Consider the following 16329-nt stretch of genomic DNA (forward strand, 5'->3'; position numbering starts at 1 on the left):
GGTCCAGATTAAGAGAGGCCCGACGCGACGAGAGGTCAATGAAGATCTTAGCTTCTGAAAAATTCAATATTTATTGTCGTTGATCGGAATGTTACACAGCAATCTCTATGTATAAACTTTCTTAGAGATAAACACGATACAAGTGTACACGCGAGTACACAAATACCTAGTTGTATTTGCATTTTATCAGGTACTATACGTTCATTTACAGCTAACAATCTTCGTTTAAAGGCTGAGTATGCGTGTGTCTCTGTTCTTCCAGAAAACAGATCGCGTTCGTTGAAATCGTATGCCGTCAAAAGATAGAAAATACTCTCCTACACTTTTGACACACATTTAGCCTGGAAACGCGATTCGATTATCACGGTCATTACAAGCGTTAATAACTTCCTAATTAGTTAGATAAGGCAGCAATGGTATAACAAGGGAAATACTTATCAAATAGCACCATGCCAGTGTTACCGCACTCGTATCAATGAGATTTGCTAATCTACAAACGCAACGATGTAAAGCAAATAAATAATTCAACTGTAGAGTAGAACAACCTATGTGTGTTAAAAGAAGAAAGAATCTCTAAAACCGGTGTAAATATAACGTACAATATTATAACACGTAAACAACAATTACAACAATCGTAAACTTTGTTAGACGGATCGTAACGTAATGTATAATTAGTCATTCTGGTAAAAATAATTTGGTCGTGAACACTTATGAGTTACTTATTGGTACGGTATACGTTTAGGTCTTAAGTCGACCCATTCAGAATTTTCCGTCGATAATTTATGTTCATTAACTGCTCGGGTTCCGAATATTTTGAATGCCAAATTTCGTAGTAAGCATCCGAAGAAATATTATTCAAATGCACGATGTTAAATTCTTCTTCCAACGCAATCTTCCATACCTGAGGGAGAAAATAACGCTCGATTAGCTTCGAGTTTTCTTTTCAGGAAAAATGATAACATAATGTAATGAGCCTACATCTTCGTCGGGTATAATCGTCGGTGCTCTTCTAGCTCCAAAAACAGCTTCTTTTCTCAAGACGTTTAAGCGGTATAATAAGTAATGTAAGGTGTACATTTTATCGGGTTCGCCGACATTAAAAGTAACAGACATCGACGAACAACACTCGTCTTTTATCGGATACAAAGCACGAGTCCAGTAACTACCAGTTCTGACAACACCCCATAACAAGGATTGCAAAGAATATCCATGGAACGTACCCCGCAAGTACTGATCTCTCGTATCCGAAGGATAAATTCCCATAGATGCCAAATGTTTAGCTGAAAATACATACTACATATATATGGTATTACCGTCAACAAAATTAACTTTCCATGGGACGATAAGTCCAAAGTATCGAAACATTTACCGAGATAATAATCCTCTTGCTTCCAATATTTCCCACCGGCTATACACTTTTCCGAATTGTCAAACATGCCTATCAATTTCTTTAGAACTCCCTTGCTTATTACGTATCCTGCATTGGCAACGTTATATGGTTGCCCCCACAATACCACTGCGTGACCTAAATAGTGATCGTCAGTATGATTCAACGGAGCAAGCATATACCGTAGATTCTCAGGAACGACCAACGTATCGTCTTTCACCATGATAAGCCATTCCAAGTTTTTTTTAGCTTTCCAAACGTAATTGAACGCTTCGCATAAAAGCTGCCACGAAGATACCACTTTCATGTCGAAAGTTATTATAGGTACTAACAAATCCTTCTCTTGACCAAAAAAATAGATGTTGTTACAGCGCTTTCCCCATGTATTCCAGATAGACCTCGCCAGTTTTACTTTTGTTACAAAAACGATACAAGTTACTTGTACGTTAGAGCTAAGCCAATCGGACTCCAATTCTTCATCTTTTTTGGATCCATAAAGATAAGAGTCCAGATCAACGTTACCGATACCAATATTCTCGCTTTTCAACCACTCGTTGTACGTTTGAGTTTCTCCCGATCCCGATCCCGATCCTGATCGTTGGTTTTTCCAAGTCTGAATAATAATCTCTTGATCGTGGTTCAGTGTATCGACCAGCCATTTTAAAAAATTGCTCCTTCGATCGGCGCTAGAACCCGTTGCTGAGCTTTTACAATTGGACGTAATAAATGTATCGTGAAAAATAAACACGATTAACGTTCCAAGGAAACCAACTCCACATCCAACCATGAACGTGGATCCTGGTTTGAAACGGTTCAGGTACATGTTACGATCAGAGGTTATGATTAAGAAAGTAATCGGAAACCATACATATTTATTCCTACCAGCCTTTCCATGCGGGGCAATCTACATTTCCAAATGATTAACATTCGTTTACGCTCATTCGACTTTCTTTTTCCGATATTATATCAAGTCAAGAAACCTCTGCTGGACAGTGATGCCAGAATCATGGGTCGTGGGTTTTTTCCCCTCCGCTCGTTCAGCCGACTCGACCCCCCACTCTGACGCACTGTCGTCGCCACGTTGCTTCTACTGCGCACGCGCTACACACGAACGTATCTCTATCAGAGTATCTCGGCAGAGTGGCGACGACGGTGCGTCAGAGTGGGGGGTCGAGTCGGCTGAGCGAGCGGAGGGGAAAAAACCCACGACGCGCGATTCTGGCATCACTGCTGCTGGATCTGCCTGGATCAGAGTGGCCAGACGAGTCCGACCTTGGGACTCGCGAGGGGAATACAGTACCCCTTCTCTGATGACCAGCAATATGCGCAATATGAAAAAAAAAAAAAAAAAATTAAAATTAAAATTAAATTAAAATTTATTTAAAAGAATGTCTATTTTAACTTCTGACTGTTTAGCGAAATATAAAGCTATTTCTGGACACACACGCTTCGCGATCTTACACGTATTAAATTATATTTGCAATCAAAACAAATTGATGCTTCCAGCTTCCAAATAACAGATCAGATGTTAGAATTATTTAATGCCCAAATGTACAATAGAGAAGAAATACCAAAAAAATCACCTGGAACCTTGCTCGCTGGTGAAACTGAGAATAGCGGCAAGGACAGTGATATACATTGAATATTTGTTTGCTTATTTTGGTGTGTGTATGTATTTGTTTATTATATTTTATTGTATCATATTGTATTTGATTGTGTTATGTGACGCTCTGAGTGTTCAGTTCGTAGAGTTCATTAATAAATCTCACTCTTGGCGGACAGCTTCACTGGCAATGACTGAATAGTTCTTATTTGAACGCCCACGCCAGTCATCATTTCCCGTAGCGCATATATCTAGCTGATAGGCTATATTGTCCTACAATTTTATTGTATATCACTGTATTATGTATAATATATTTATTATATTCACACAATATTTTTAGTTCTACAATTTGTGTCATCTTCCCAATACTAAACTTTTTAAGATATGCATTGAAAAAGGTAGTTTCAAAACTTGCTATGTCCATTCCTTAAAAGTGTTAAAATAGATTATGATTTATTTTTAGGACATTTAGGATTTTACTGGAATGTAACTCAGTAGTACAGATTTCAACATTTTTTTCAACATACATATTATACATAATAAGCATACTTCATTTCACAACTGAAACTCCCACATGTTACAATTCATTTTATTTATAATAAAGAATGTTGATAATATCTAGAACGATTCATATGATTCATTTCATTAGGTAATAGGTTCGATATGCGGCAATAACCTAAAACTTGTAATATGTCATCTGTCATTGTTGCGTCCCCATCGCGCAAGCGCAACGTGTCTCCCATGCGCCTTACTCGATCCCCGTCGCGCTTGCGCATATTGCTGGTCATCAGAGAAGGGGTACTGTATTCCCCTCGCGAGTCCCAAGGTCGGACTCGTCTGGCCACTCTGGCCTGGATTATCCTGGACATGGATCGGAATTCGGAATCTGAGTCGGACAGTAATGGATGGTAATGGACAGTAAATAAATACTGGTAAATACTGTAAATTGTAAATGTAAAGCCATGTACAGCCTGGTACATATCTTGAGTCAAGATGGTCAAGATCAGTCAAGATCATCAAGATTGACGATTGACTGAGTGTGAGACTGTGTGAGACACTGATATATATACATATTGATACATATACCCAGCCAACCAAAAATCTAAATTTGGTCGACCTCCTGTGCGCGCATATGCCGAGCTAGTGTCGACCGTAGGACCAGAGTTTGGACATGGGCATGAGGTCGGCATCAGGTCGGCACGAATCGGCCGAATGTGCCTTTGTGGCAGCACTGTCGCACTGATGTACCGCATGCCGAATATCGTTTTACAGGTGAAACAAACAATTCCAATGCCGCTTTTGCAAAATTCACATGTTTTTCTATAAGCGAGGGTGAAACTAATATCCTAATCGCGATATGGAGCAACAAAAAATGAGTATACACATTCGGAGCTAATATCCCGTACATTACTACCGGGCCGGTATATAAGAGAAATTGGCGAAACTCGGTCGCTTTAAAAGTTGAATATTCTTCTATTGGCCTCGGGCGTCTAGAAAAATCAGATGGACAGTACTTATCGAGTACTGCCATTCGCGCGGAGATGATAAAATCATTTTTATTTATCATCTTTAAAATATAAGTGTATTCAATTAGTTGAAATTGAACTGTAAAGAAAATTGTACGGCAATGCAAATTTTAGATTATGTCTCTTGCAATCGATGCAGACAATTTTTATTTCGCATAAAGATCCGCAGTCTAGGAAAAATAACAAATGTGAGAAATAAATAAAATTTGTATTTTTTTTTTCGCCAATTTCTCTTATATACCGGCCCGGTAGTAATGTACGGGATATTAGCTCCGAATGTGTATACTCATTTTTTGTTGCTCCATATCGCGATTAGGATATTAGTTTCACCCTCGCTTATAGAAAAACATGTGAATTTTGCAAAAGCGGCATTGGAATTGTTTGTTTCACCTGTAAAACGATATTCGGCATGCGGTACATCAGTGCGACAGTGCTGCCACAAAGGCACATTCGGCCGATTCGTGCCGACCTGATGCCGACCTCATGCCCATGTCCAAACCCTGGTCCTACGGTCGTCCAAAATTAAGCCAATCGGGACTTGAGCACCTCCGAGCGTAGATTGGACAATGATTTGCCGATCTGTGCCCTAGGCACGGCTTGCCCAAGGCACGCCTGGTTAGCTGGGTATATACTAGTGTGAGACAAGCCAAGACAAGCGAATCGAGCACGAATCGAGCGCCAAAAAGTGTGGGGTTAAAATTAAGTTAAAACCCCACTTAAAACCCTTTAGGGTTTTCCCTGTTGCCTCTATTGGCAATACTGTGTTAATTATAGCTCTATCATAGCCAAGTTCGCACGGTCGCGCAATATTATATATATGTAATTCTGATAGTATTGTGACGAATTATTTTTGTGCATGTATGTATGCTTTGTCAGTGTGAGAAATCTAACGTCAGTGTGTGTATGCATCTCCCGCGCAAAAACGTTAAAAGTTTAACGTTCGTGAAATTAATATTTTTTTCAATAGTAGATAATATTTCGACGTCTGAATGTACACTGATAAAAAGTGATGGGTACAATAGAAGTCGCATTTCCAGTTGGTGGACAACCAGGAAAGATTTTAAAATGGAGGGTTCGAATGGATACAATGGTTTCAGCGGGCAGAGTGTTGTTTTTATACAAAAATATTACTCCAGGAACCGACGATGTAAAGGGTCCTGAGAAAAAGTATCGGGCCACACGATTTGGCCGCGTCACAAAATTGTTGGCAAGGGAAGGCGATATCATTCAGCCCGGGTATATATTCTTCTTAACCTTACTTTTACACGACTTGTTCATTTAAAATTTAAAAGCATACATGAAGTAGACCTAAGTACTAAACAGTAAACACAGTTTCCTGCAAGACGAAGAATCGATTACAAAATTATTTTTTCTAATAAGATTATTTCTATCACTCTTTATACATATAGATATGTAATTTGTTTCAAAATTTGCATAAGTGATTAGTATTTCAGGGAAGTGATAATGATATTAGAAGGATGTCGACATCCTACTGTAATGAAGGATTTATGTGCTGAATGTGGTGTAGATTTAAGGGTCGAAGGAGTTGGTAAAGAAAGCGAGAATATACAAATATCTCAAGCGAGCGTACCGATGGTACACAGTGTGCCAGAACTAAAAGTATGCCCAGAATTGGCAGAAAAAATTGGAAAAGAAGATGAAGAACGTCTTTTAAATGATCGCAAGTTAGCTTTGCTTGTCGATCTCGATCAAACAATTGTTCATACAACAAACGATAATGTTCCTCCTAATATGAAGGTACATTTAACTATATATGTATTAGAAAAGGTGATTGAATTGGTATTATTAATTTTTATGTTTAAGGATGTTTATCATTACCAACTTTATGGACCAAACTCTCCATGGTATCATACCCGTTTAAGGCCTAACACCAGACATTTTCTTTCCGAGATGAGCCGTTTATACGAATTGCATATATGTACATTTGGTGCGAGAAATTATGCTCATACCGTAGCAGGATTACTGGACAAAGATGGAACTCTATTCTCTCATAGGATACTTTCCAGGGACGAATGTTTCGATCCTGCGTCCAAAACAGCTAACCTCAAGTATTTAGATACTCTTAAATAATATCCATCGGTTCGATTAACGGATATGGTTGTATTTAATTCCAGTTTATTTCTTACAGAGCTTTATTTCCTTGCGGCGATGATCTGGTATGCATCATAGATGATAGAGAGGATGTGTGGCAAGGGTGCGGTAATTTGGTACAAGTTAAACCTTATCATTTTTTTCGACACACCGGTGACATACACGCGCCACCAGGTTTAGAAAAATCTGATGCTCCGATTTTACCGGAATTGCAAAATACAGAACTTTGTACAGAAGAAAATCAAAATACGACTAACGAAAATGGCGCGTCCGAATTACCAATACAAATTTCTCTAGATAATAGTTATGAAAAGAAAACGCATCAAAAGATTGAGGATAAGGAAAACATTCGCGAATCCGAAGAAAAAAATGACGAGATTATCAAAGATAACTCAAAGGATGACGTTAATGAAAGTTCTAACGCAGAAATTGAAAACGAAGACGGTGAAATATCGCAAAAGAACGATGAGAATGAAGGCAATAAAACACCAATAGAAAAAGATGATAATGAAGAAATTAAAACAGACGAAAAAGACGAAGATAAAGATAAAGTCAATAAAACACCAGGAGAAGAAGAAGAAGAAGAAGCAGCAGCAGTAGAGAACAAAGACAATAAAATATTGAAAGAAGAAGAAAGCACAACATCAATAGAAACAAGACAAGATATAGAAAAGAAAGATGCAAAGTCTACAGAAAATAATGTCATAGACGAAGATGACGATGATTATTTGTTATATTTGGAAGATATTCTTCGAAGGATTCATACCGAGTTTTATGTTAATTACGATAAAGAAAATGGACGCAAGTCATTGAGAGATATCATTCCACGAGTACGAGCGCAAGTGTTGAAAGGAGTACATTTAACTTTCAGTGGATTAATACCTACTAATCAAAAGCTCCAACAAAGTCGGGCGTATAAAGTTGCCAGAGCATTCGGGGCAGAAGTAGCACAAGTAATTTACAAACTTTTATCTTTGTATCGATATGTACATACATATACTACTATTTTTGTCTATTTTAACGAATCATTATGTATTAGGACTTGACAGACAAAACAACACATTTAGTAGCAATTAGACCTGGCACTGCTAAAGTCAATACAGCTAAGAAGAATGGAAATATTAAAATTGTAAACCCAGATTGGCTTTGGACTTGCGCGGAACGCTGGGAACATGTTGACGAACGTCTATTTCCATTAACTATAAAGGTATAGGTACTATAACAGCAATGCAACGATTGTAATAATCCACGGGAAGTAATAAATTTACTCTGACTTAAAGTAATTATATATTTTTAGGCTAGAGCATCTAGGATACCGCCTCCGCATTGTAGTAGTCCGGAACGTATAGAAGAAGAAGAAAGAAGAATGGAACATAGTTTTGCTGATAGCATTAATCCCCTAATGTCTTTCACGCCAGAGGAGATAGAAATTATGGGCAAAGAAGTTGAAGAGGATATGGATGATCAAGAAATGGAACCACCTGTTTTCGATATCGAAGATGAAGATGGTGCAGAGGAGCACGATATAGAAGCTCGACAAAAGGGCTCTGATTCAGAAGATTCTATGCACAGCCAACGTAGGAATACTTAATATTTTTATTTTAGTTAATATAAAGGGTGCGAGATAATGATTTAATTATATATATCGCTTAACAGGATACTATGAAAGCGAACCTCTGAGAAAGAGAAAGAAACTTTGTCGTGGAAGTAGCGAAGATGATTCGTCGAGCGGTAAAGAAGATGCTATGGATGATGACGAGGACGACGACGATGATCCCGTAATACGTTTTAGAAGAGGTGAAGACTTACCCGATGATTTAGATTTAGGTGATAATTCTCAGGACTCGATCGAAGATCTTGAAATAATGGACAATGAGGATGATCGAGAATGGAACGCCATGGGAGCTGCCCTCGAAAGAGAATTTCTTTCCGAATGATTCACTGCGAATCATTTGTTAATTTATAAAGTCGTCGTATTATTTGTACATTTAAAACCGATAAATTTTTTAGCAATAATAGCTAACGATTATATTTAATACAATTAACATATTTGTAGAATTCTCTGATCGAATAATTTAATGCTACTTCACAAAGAATATATAAAAAAGTAATGTACAAGTTAAATAAGGAAAAATACAAAGAAACTGTTTGTATTTAATTATTAAACTGAAAATATATGCACACAAGAATCGTATATAGAGGGATACTAATGTGTTTCTCATAGATATGATCACGTTAATACTGTTGCCCTTTTTGCTCGTTGCAGGCGAACTAATTTATATGGAAACTATTAAATATTTATGTAAAATCATTTTGCTTTGGGATGTAGTAAACAAAGTAAACACATATTTCTAACTCGGAAGCACACTCTTTTCTACAAAAACTTTTTATACTTACATCATAATGTACTATGGAATAAAATCAAATAAAATATAATTATCTTTCTTAATATGTAACTTTTGTTTATTAAACACTAAAATCAATGCAAACGAATTAGAGCGGATTCACTTTATATGGGTCCGTGTCGGTTGGGTCATCATTATACTTAACGAAAGTCTTTTTGTTCGAGAAGTCTCTCGTGCCTTCCATCGAACCTCTTCGCGGCGCTTTATCATATTCGAACGCAGAATCTAATTTTCCAAATAATTTGACATCTTCATCTATTTCATCCCTATATTTTCATAAATATTGAAAGAAGAATTAATACCGTAATGCATTTTCAGCAAGTTAGAGACAACACGTTGAATGTAAAAATAATATAGCGTACCTATATTTTGATGCGACTATTTTTTTACCAGTTATGGGATCTGTCATATCACCCAATGGATAAATAACTTCAACAACCTATAAACAAAACAAAATAAAGTACCAAGTTGATATATTTATGTAGCATGTAAACAGTAATACTTAATTATTACAAACCATACCTTATGACTAATAAGACGTGTTAATCTTTTCGATAAGTTTTGTATTAACACTATATCGCCAGTTTTACAAAGTTTCTCAGGATCAGTGGCGTAAATGAATTTGTGTGCGGCAAAGTACTGTAACGTGAGAAAGAGTTACATAACCTCAAATCTAGCTCCATGAGAATACTTTTTCAAGTTTACGTACCATTGAAAGTTTACTATCGAATTCCAGTTCATGCACTCGTATTTTTGCTGCATTTTGTTTAGTTGTTGGTACACACACACCCAACAAATAATTAAGGGCTTTTTTGGTTACATTCTTTGTCGCCATCTCCAGACTCCAGACCACTCCAGACGTCTCCAATATTATCAAATGAATATATAACCTAAAAACAAACAGCGCAGGCGCATCTAAAAAAAACTGCGTAGGCGCATCTAAAAAAAAAAGCGCAGGCGCATCTAAAAAAAAACTGCGTAGGCGCATCTAAAAAAAAGCGCAGGCGCATCTAAAAAAAAACTGCGTAGGCGCATCTAAAAACAAACAGCGCAGGCGCATCTAAAACATGCCCTGATAGCACAACGGACTCCACGGGGAGTGACGAAAACGCGCATAGGTTGACTCCACCTGGAACAACCTGGAACCGTCTGGATGCAGCCCACGGGGAATGCAGCTTTCTGCAGTCCAGCTGGAACGCCACTCTATCCTGGATTCCGCTTCCCCGTAAGATGGCAGCACGGTCGCACTGATTAATGCGGCGAATGCCGTTATACAGGGCAGAGCCGTCGGTAAGGGCAGATCGCACTAATGTGGCAGATGTCGATAAAGTAAATTTCTATTGTACAAATATGTAGCAGTTTTCCTTTTCACCGACAATACTGATTTTTGAATGAATATTCAATCACATGCAAGGAGAGAAAACGAAAAAAAAAATAATCTGTTCAAAATAAAAATTCTCTGCATCGATTGCAAGAGATGGAAGCTAAGATTAAAATGTCCCCATGCAAAAAAAGACAAAGTGTCATATAAGGGAAAAGAAAATTTACTTTTTCTTATTTTTTAATACGCCGCAGGGAGTTGGTAAAGACACATGGACAATGACACAAGGAATATACAATATATATATATAATATATATATATATATATATATATATATATATATACAATATATATATTATATAATAATAAAAAATTATAATATTTATTATATATATATATATATATATATATATATATATATAATAAATATTATAATTTTTTATTATTACTATCCTTTATTATTGGACGAACACCTAAATATCTCTTCAGCTTATTGTGATGCAAAAAATATTTGTTACGTAATGTGCACAGTGTGCCAGATATTTGGTCCATTGACACCATGCACATTACGTAACAAATATTTTTTGCATCACAATAACCTGAAGAGATATTTAGGTGTTCGTATTTAAACGGAACACCCTGTATATTGTGATTATTACACGTTGTTGCCTCTGCTTCCCAAAACTTGTGGCCTGTAGCACGTTCTGGCATAGGTGGGATACCTAAAAAATACTAAGAAAATCAGTAATGTACAATATATGCATGTGTGTTGAATGGCATAATTAGATATACGTACCATGTGAAAAATTAGAGGTCTTCCTCTTCCCCGGTTGCCGCAGCTTCCTTCTCCTCCTTCCCTGGATAGCACATTATATTTATCCTCCGTTCTGTAAATTAGATTTTCAATTACACAGTGAGTAAAGGTGAGTATTTAATCTTCTTCGCTTATTGCTCATCTCAACGAATTTTCTAATTTCTGGTGCTACAATTACAAAAGGTCTTCTGACGTTTTTCATCAACTAATATACCTAACTGATTCAAACATTGCAATGATATTTATAAAAAATCGATTAAAGTTGAACTACAAACAAAAGAATGTACTACCAGAAATAAAAAAATTCGATGATGAGAAGCAAGTGAAGAAGATTAAATATTAGGTTGTCCCAAAAGTTCCTTCCGCAATGCCTTTCTTTAATACTGCTAAATAAATATTAGGGTGTCCCAAAAGTTAATATTCGGACGTTCTAAAAAAGACGAGAACTTTTTTAATATTGTACTAAACGATTTGAACTTTTTTGGGGAGCTAGAGCAATTAGTTTACTACAGGATGTGAAAAGAAATTTTTTCAAAAATTGCAATTGATCGGAATTGTATGAAAAAGTACTAAGAGTTGCATTTTACAACTTTTTTATGTGGGCCCATATTGAAAAATTGAAAAATACGCTTTGTAGATCTGTGTCGACTAAACATATTTTGAAAATTTCGTCAAAATCGGTTGACGTTGCAATGAGCTACAAACGTTTAAAGATGGTAAAAATCGCAGATTTTCAGCCTACATCGAAGAATTCTTACATCTTTCAAGGCCTGTCGTTTTTTCCCGCATCAACCGATTTCGATGAAACTTTCACAGTGCACATTATTTACGCAGGCCTACAAAACGTACTTTTTAAATTTTCAATATAGGCCCGCGCGAAAAAGTTGTAAAATGTAACTTTTAGTATTTTCTCTGCAATTCCGACCAAATGCAATTTTTGAAAAAATTTCTTTTCACATGATGTAGTAAACTAACTGCTCTAGCTCCCCAAAAAGTTCGAATCGTATAGTACAATATTAAAAAAGTTATCATCTTCTTTAGATCGTCTGAATATTAATTCGTGTAACTGTACGTATTAGGGGATAATTAATGTATTACTAGTTTATTGATTTATGTGTAGGTTTACTCTTAATGTAACTGTAAAGAAAATTACGGCAAGGGGGGAAGAACGTAACATTCAATTTGTACATATAGTTTCCATCTCTCTTGCGATCGATGCAGACAATTTTTATTTTGCACAAAGATCCGCAGTCTAGGAAAAATAATATAGATATAATAGAAATAAATAAAATTTAATATTTTTTTATATCGGGTTTATTATTTCGTTTTCATTCAGAATCGGTATTTGGAATTGTCGGTAAAAAGGAAGACTGCTACATATTTGTACAATGTGTAGAAATTCATTTCACCGACATTACCAACATTATTGACATAACCTCACCGACGGTGCTGCCCTGTATAACGGCATCCGCCGCTCCACACAGACTCCACGAGCTGCCTTCCATTTGGACGGAAGAAGCTGCCCTCTAGATGCTGTGACGGCGGTGGACGGCGGACTTTGTTACATCTATGCGTATTTCTGGAAGCCCGCTGGCATGAACTCCACACTCTTTCTAGATGTACTCCAACCGTTGCTCCGAGCAGCCAATAAGCGGCGTCTGGAACGATACTGCCCTCCACATTCACTCCACGCTCTGGACTTTTCCTGGCAGTTCCAAACTGTGCTATCAGGGTATGCGTATTTCTGGAACCCCACTGGCATACACGCCACACTCTTTCCAGATGTACTCCACCCATGGCTCCGAGCAGCCAATAAGCGGCGTCTGGAACGATACTGCCCTCCACATTCACTCCACGCTCTGGACTTTTCCTGGCAGTTCCAAACTGTGCTATCAGGGTGCGTACCTACCCTACAAACTACAAACCAAAGAGGATTATCTTTGCTACAAACTGTCCTATGCCAGTACCTTGCAGTACCTCCGTAAATCTCTGTCACACGTGCATATTGTATATGTGAATGTATAATGTAAAATATGTAAATACACAATGCACATATGTATAGATTATACATAGAGAGTACATTTAAAAATTTTTAGGACATCCTTATATTGTAAACTAATCTTGTATAGTTCATCATATCACACATAATACATAGATGGCTCGCACAATCCGATTATAGAATAGCGCAAAATTTAAATAGTAAACTGAAGCAATGACAATAGATTCTGACCTGATAAAATATTTATTTCATAGAACACTCGTATAATTACGTTTATTCATGTTACCATCGCGAAATCATTGCCTTAATGATGAAACGCTCGCAAAACAAACGTAATTAGCTAATTATATTAGTTTGTATAAATAATTATGTAATATCTCAATTAGGATTGGAGATTTAACAAACAAACAAAATTGTAAATAGCAGTTGAAGATGTGAAGATGTAAAAGATCGATAACTTCTGTTTCCGAGCTCAAACTGTAAAAACGTACTACAATTATGTTGGAGAATTTTATTAGTTAGTATAATACTTGAAACGTTCATACCAATTTAATAATAAATATACAAGTGTAACAACTATGCTGTATAATGTCTATAAATGAAATAAATTTTTTCTATAATGTTCTAGTTCTTTTATGCTTTCTTTTATATCACGTAACGCTCTATGTTCAGCACTCTTCGTAAACGCAGGGACATCCAAATTCCACCTTCTAAAATTGAAAAATGGTTAATCGTATACCGAATTTCTAAAAGATTCCTGTATATAATACTTACATAATTAATTCTTTGATAGTAGAGGTATCTATAAGCCTATAATGCAAGTAATTATTAACAGATGGCATATATTTAAACAAAAACATGCGATCCATGTAAACAGAACTGCCAGCAAGCGGACACGATCCTATTTCTACATGTTTTTGTAAATGATTCAATACAATTTTTTCAGCTTCTCGTACAGAAGTTTTACTTAAACGCGACTCATCGGTTAAACCTGTCTAAAATTCGAAATAATTTAATTAATTCAAAGAGAAATGTTATTTCTTCATTTTTCCAGTATTTAATAAAATCTGAAAATACATTTACCTTTTTATGGTGAGTCTGGCACCAATCGTTCATATGATCTAATATATCATCTGGTTGATGTATAACTATATTTAATTCATTGCCTATAACATTTAAATTTTTATCCGTAACTATGCAAGCAACTTCCATTATATGAGATGTCTCAACATCCAGTCCGGTCATCTTAAATATTAAATGAAGAAATGATAATGAAATATAGATTGTAAATATAGAATATGCATATATCGAATTATTTTGATAATACCACCGTACTTCCATATCTATCCAAACAATATGATTTTTCGAATCATTGTTGACAGCATTTAATGTAGACGCTTTGGCTGTTAAAGAAACAAGTTAAAATTAGAAATTAAATTTTAAAAAATATACACAACAATAGTTGACTGTTTCCACAGTACATAGTCTACGAAACAATCAAAGACTTTTTAAAATATGAATTACTTTATATTACCCTTTTGAAAATAAGAAGGTAACGTTAATTGAAGACATTTTCTGTACCACCGTAAACCATGCGTACAAATCATTCTTATATAACAATCTATAAAATTGTCTGCAAATTAACAATTCTAAACCAGTGTATTATTTAATGAAAATCAAATCAAAATAAATAAAATCAAACTTATTCTGACTTATTCAAGTTAGAAAAACACTTTAACATAAATTATCGCTCGAGTGTTGTAGCTGGTTGTAGCACTCGGAGCATTATTTTGTAGCTGCACTAAATAGTAGCATTAGTATAGTTGTTCTAAAAAGTAGCATATATTTAGCATTTACTCTACCATAGAGTACTATACGAGTGTATACTGGTGTATACGAGAGACGAAACTTCTGTCGAAACCTTTGTAATACCCAGATGAGGGGAGTCACGGTGAAATGATGTACCCTCTCTCTGATGACCAGAGTACATGCGCGTGCGCGACGGAGATTTAGTGGGGCGAATGGAAGACACGTTGCGCGTGCGCGATGGGGACGCAACAATGACATGACATTTCGCAGGTTTTAGGTTATTGCCGCGTAAAATTCACCCATTTACTTATTTCACATACTATGTAATTATTGATCCATTTATGTCTATGTTGTGAGTTGTATTTCTTTAAAATGTAACGTTACACAAATAAAACATAATTTGTCAATTTATCATGCAGAAGAAAAATGAGTGAATTTATTATCCCAGTCTCTTTTATGCAACTATTTTTGAGGAGCGTATGAGGGTTAACAGTGTTAAAATATATTATGATTTATTGATTTTACTGGAATGTAACTCAGTACTGCATACATACAGATTTCAAGATTTTTTCAATTGTACATCTAAATAGTAAGCATTCATACTTCGCTTCACGACTGAAACTCCCACATGTTACAATTAATTTTATTTATAATAAAGAATGTTTACAGTCTCTATTTAGAACGACCCACATGATTCATTTCATTAAGTAGGTACATGTACATAATAGGTACGATACGATATGCGGCAATAACCTAAAACCTGCGAAATGTCAGTCGTTGTTGTGTCTCCATCGCGCACGCGCAACGTGTCACATATTACTCTGGTCATCAGAGAGGGGGTACTTTGTATTCCCCTCGAGTGACGGTTCGGTCACTTTCTGGCGACACTGATACAATTTATCCCGAAATTGTGTGCCTCGATCAGCCCATAGACCATAGACTTCTAGAGATAGACTGCGCGGCCTGTACGAAGCGTTGAAGCCTGCCATAGCGGCCCACATCAGTGTAGCGGCCGCGATATAAAGAGTGAGAGAGAGCCTGTTGTGGTTAGTGATGGCGTTCAAAATCACTCACGGTGATTTATCACAGTGATCGCAGAATCACGATCACGCTCGTGATTGTTTCACGATCACGACTGTGATTCTAACTTTTTTATCCCGAGTCATAGTACTTCGTCATCTTTGTGTTAAAAAATGGTATTATTTATGTAATTAGTAGAAAGGTATAGACAATTTCTTATTTAAATACCAATACCTGACAATATAATGATGTATGAATAATGATAATTCGTAGATCGTGATTATTTCACGATCACGACTGTGATCCTAACTTTTTTATCTCAAGTCATAGTA

General features: G+C 36.2%; 4 protein-coding genes across 10 annotated transcripts; 1 reads left to right on the top strand and 3 right to left on the bottom strand.

Annotated features, from left to right (window-relative positions):
- Positions 1-53: 53 nt before the first annotated feature.
- On the bottom strand, positions 54-2463 carry LOC143207211 (C1GALT1-specific chaperone 1). Of its 2 annotated transcripts, XM_076420423.1 has the most exons (4): positions 2270-2463; positions 1370-2185; positions 979-1280; positions 54-901 (listed from the first exon to the last, which is right to left on the bottom strand). In XM_076420423.1, the coding sequence occupies exons 2-4, from the start codon at positions 2172-2174 to the stop codon at positions 746-748; spliced, it is 1263 nt and encodes a 420-aa protein (XP_076276538.1). In that variant the 5' UTR covers positions 2175-2185; positions 2270-2463; the 3' UTR covers positions 54-745. The 2 variants fall into 2 exon arrangements, with proteins under 2 accessions (XP_076276538.1, XP_076276537.1); XM_076420422.1 differs by having other exon boundaries at positions 55-901; positions 1370-2463.
- Positions 2464-3876: 1413 nt separating this feature from the next.
- Fcp1 (RNA polymerase II subunit A C-terminal domain phosphatase Fcp1) lies at positions 3877-9000 on the top strand. 5 transcript variants are annotated; one of them, XM_076420414.1, is made up of 8 exons: positions 3877-3898; positions 5554-5752; positions 5971-6274; positions 6341-6585; positions 6666-7581; positions 7668-7835; positions 7926-8205; positions 8285-9000. In XM_076420414.1, exons 1-8 carry the CDS (start codon positions 3892-3894, stop codon positions 8563-8565), a joined length of 2400 nt encoding a protein of 799 aa, XP_076276529.1. In that variant the 5' UTR covers positions 3877-3891; the 3' UTR covers positions 8566-9000. The 5 variants fall into 5 exon arrangements, with proteins under 5 accessions (XP_076276529.1, XP_076276530.1, XP_076276528.1 ...); XM_076420415.1 differs by lacking the exon at positions 3877-3898 and adding an exon at positions 3906-3922; XM_076420413.1 differs by lacking the exon at positions 3877-3898 and having other exon boundaries at positions 5177-5752.
- A 64-nt stretch (positions 9001-9064) lies between these two features.
- Positions 9065-12981, bottom strand: Mrps17 (mitochondrial ribosomal protein S17). Its single transcript, XM_076420426.1, has 5 exons — positions 12611-12981; positions 9743-9923; positions 9556-9672; positions 9396-9472; positions 9065-9299 (listed from the first exon to the last, which is right to left on the bottom strand). Exons 1-5 carry the CDS (start codon positions 12964-12966, stop codon positions 9122-9124), a joined length of 909 nt encoding a protein of 302 aa, XP_076276541.1. The 5' UTR covers positions 12967-12981; the 3' UTR covers positions 9065-9121.
- A 678-nt stretch (positions 12982-13659) lies between these two features.
- On the bottom strand, positions 13660-15925 carry LOC143207214 (putative oligoribonuclease). Of its 2 annotated transcripts, none has more exons than XM_076420427.1 (5): positions 15031-15925; positions 14504-14571; positions 14252-14413; positions 13943-14163; positions 13660-13878 (listed from the first exon to the last, which is right to left on the bottom strand). In XM_076420427.1, exons 1-5 carry the CDS (start codon positions 15233-15235, stop codon positions 13761-13763), a joined length of 774 nt encoding a protein of 257 aa, XP_076276542.1. In that variant the 5' UTR covers positions 15236-15925; the 3' UTR covers positions 13660-13760. The 2 variants fall into 2 exon arrangements, with proteins under 2 accessions (XP_076276542.1, XP_076276543.1); XM_076420428.1 differs by lacking the exon at positions 15031-15925 and adding an exon at positions 14703-15024.
- Between the last annotated feature and the right edge of the window lie 404 nt (positions 15926-16329).

Source organism: Lasioglossum baleicum, chromosome 3 (genome assembly GCF_051020765.1).
Source record: "Lasioglossum baleicum chromosome 3, iyLasBale1, whole genome shotgun sequence".
NCBI classification, from domain to species: Eukaryota; Metazoa; Arthropoda; class Insecta; order Hymenoptera; family Halictidae; genus Lasioglossum; species Lasioglossum baleicum.

What these genes read in the sequence shown, in the direction of transcription:
- LOC143207211 (XM_076420422.1), bottom strand. Translation starts at nt 2,210, where the DNA reads ATGTACCTGAACCGTTTCAAACCAGGATCCACGTTCATGGTTGGATGT. An exon ending in GCAAGAGGATTATTATCTCG is followed by an intron (nt 1,281 to 1,369) that starts GTAAATGTTTCG and finishes ATGTATTTTCAG; the next exon opens with CTAAACATTTGGCATCTATG. An exon ending in CGATTATACCCGACGAAGAT is followed by an intron (nt 902 to 978) that starts GTAGGCTCATTA and finishes TTTCTCCCTCAG; the next exon opens with GTATGGAAGATTGCGTTGGA.
- Fcp1 (XM_076420413.1), top strand. Translation starts at nt 5,526, where the DNA reads ATGGGTACAATAGAAGTCGCATTTCCAGTTGGTGGACAACCAGGAAAG. An exon ending in TCCAAAACAGCTAACCTCAA is followed by an intron (nt 6,586 to 6,665) that starts GTATTTAGATAC and finishes TATTTCTTACAG; the next exon opens with AGCTTTATTTCCTTGCGGCG. An exon ending in TCGGGGCAGAAGTAGCACAA is followed by an intron (nt 7,582 to 7,667) that starts GTAATTTACAAA and finishes ATTATGTATTAG; the next exon opens with GACTTGACAGACAAAACAAC.
- Mrps17 (XM_076420426.1), bottom strand. Translation starts at nt 12,966, where the DNA reads ATGGGTGGAGTACATCTGGAAAGAGTGTGGCGTGTATGCCAGTGGGGT. An exon ending in TATACAGGGCAGCACCGTCG is followed by an intron (nt 9,924 to 12,610) that starts GTGAGGTTATGT and finishes GTTTGTTTTTAG; the next exon opens with GTTATATATTCATTTGATAA. An exon ending in ATAGTCGCATCAAAATATAG is followed by an intron (nt 9,300 to 9,395) that starts GTACGCTATATT and finishes ATGAAAATATAG; the next exon opens with GGATGAAATAGATGAAGATG.
- LOC143207214 (XM_076420427.1), bottom strand. Translation starts at nt 15,235, where the DNA reads ATGTCATTGTTGCGTCCCCATCGCGCACGCGCAACGTGTCTTCCATTC. An exon ending in CACTCGTATAGTACTCTATG is followed by an intron (nt 14,572 to 15,030) that starts GTAGAGTAAATG and finishes TTTCTTTAACAG; the next exon opens with CCAAAGCGTCTACATTAAAT. An exon ending in ACTATCAAAGAATTAATTAT is followed by an intron (nt 13,879 to 13,942) that starts GTAAGTATTATA and finishes TTTCAATTTTAG; the next exon opens with AAGGTGGAATTTGGATGTCC.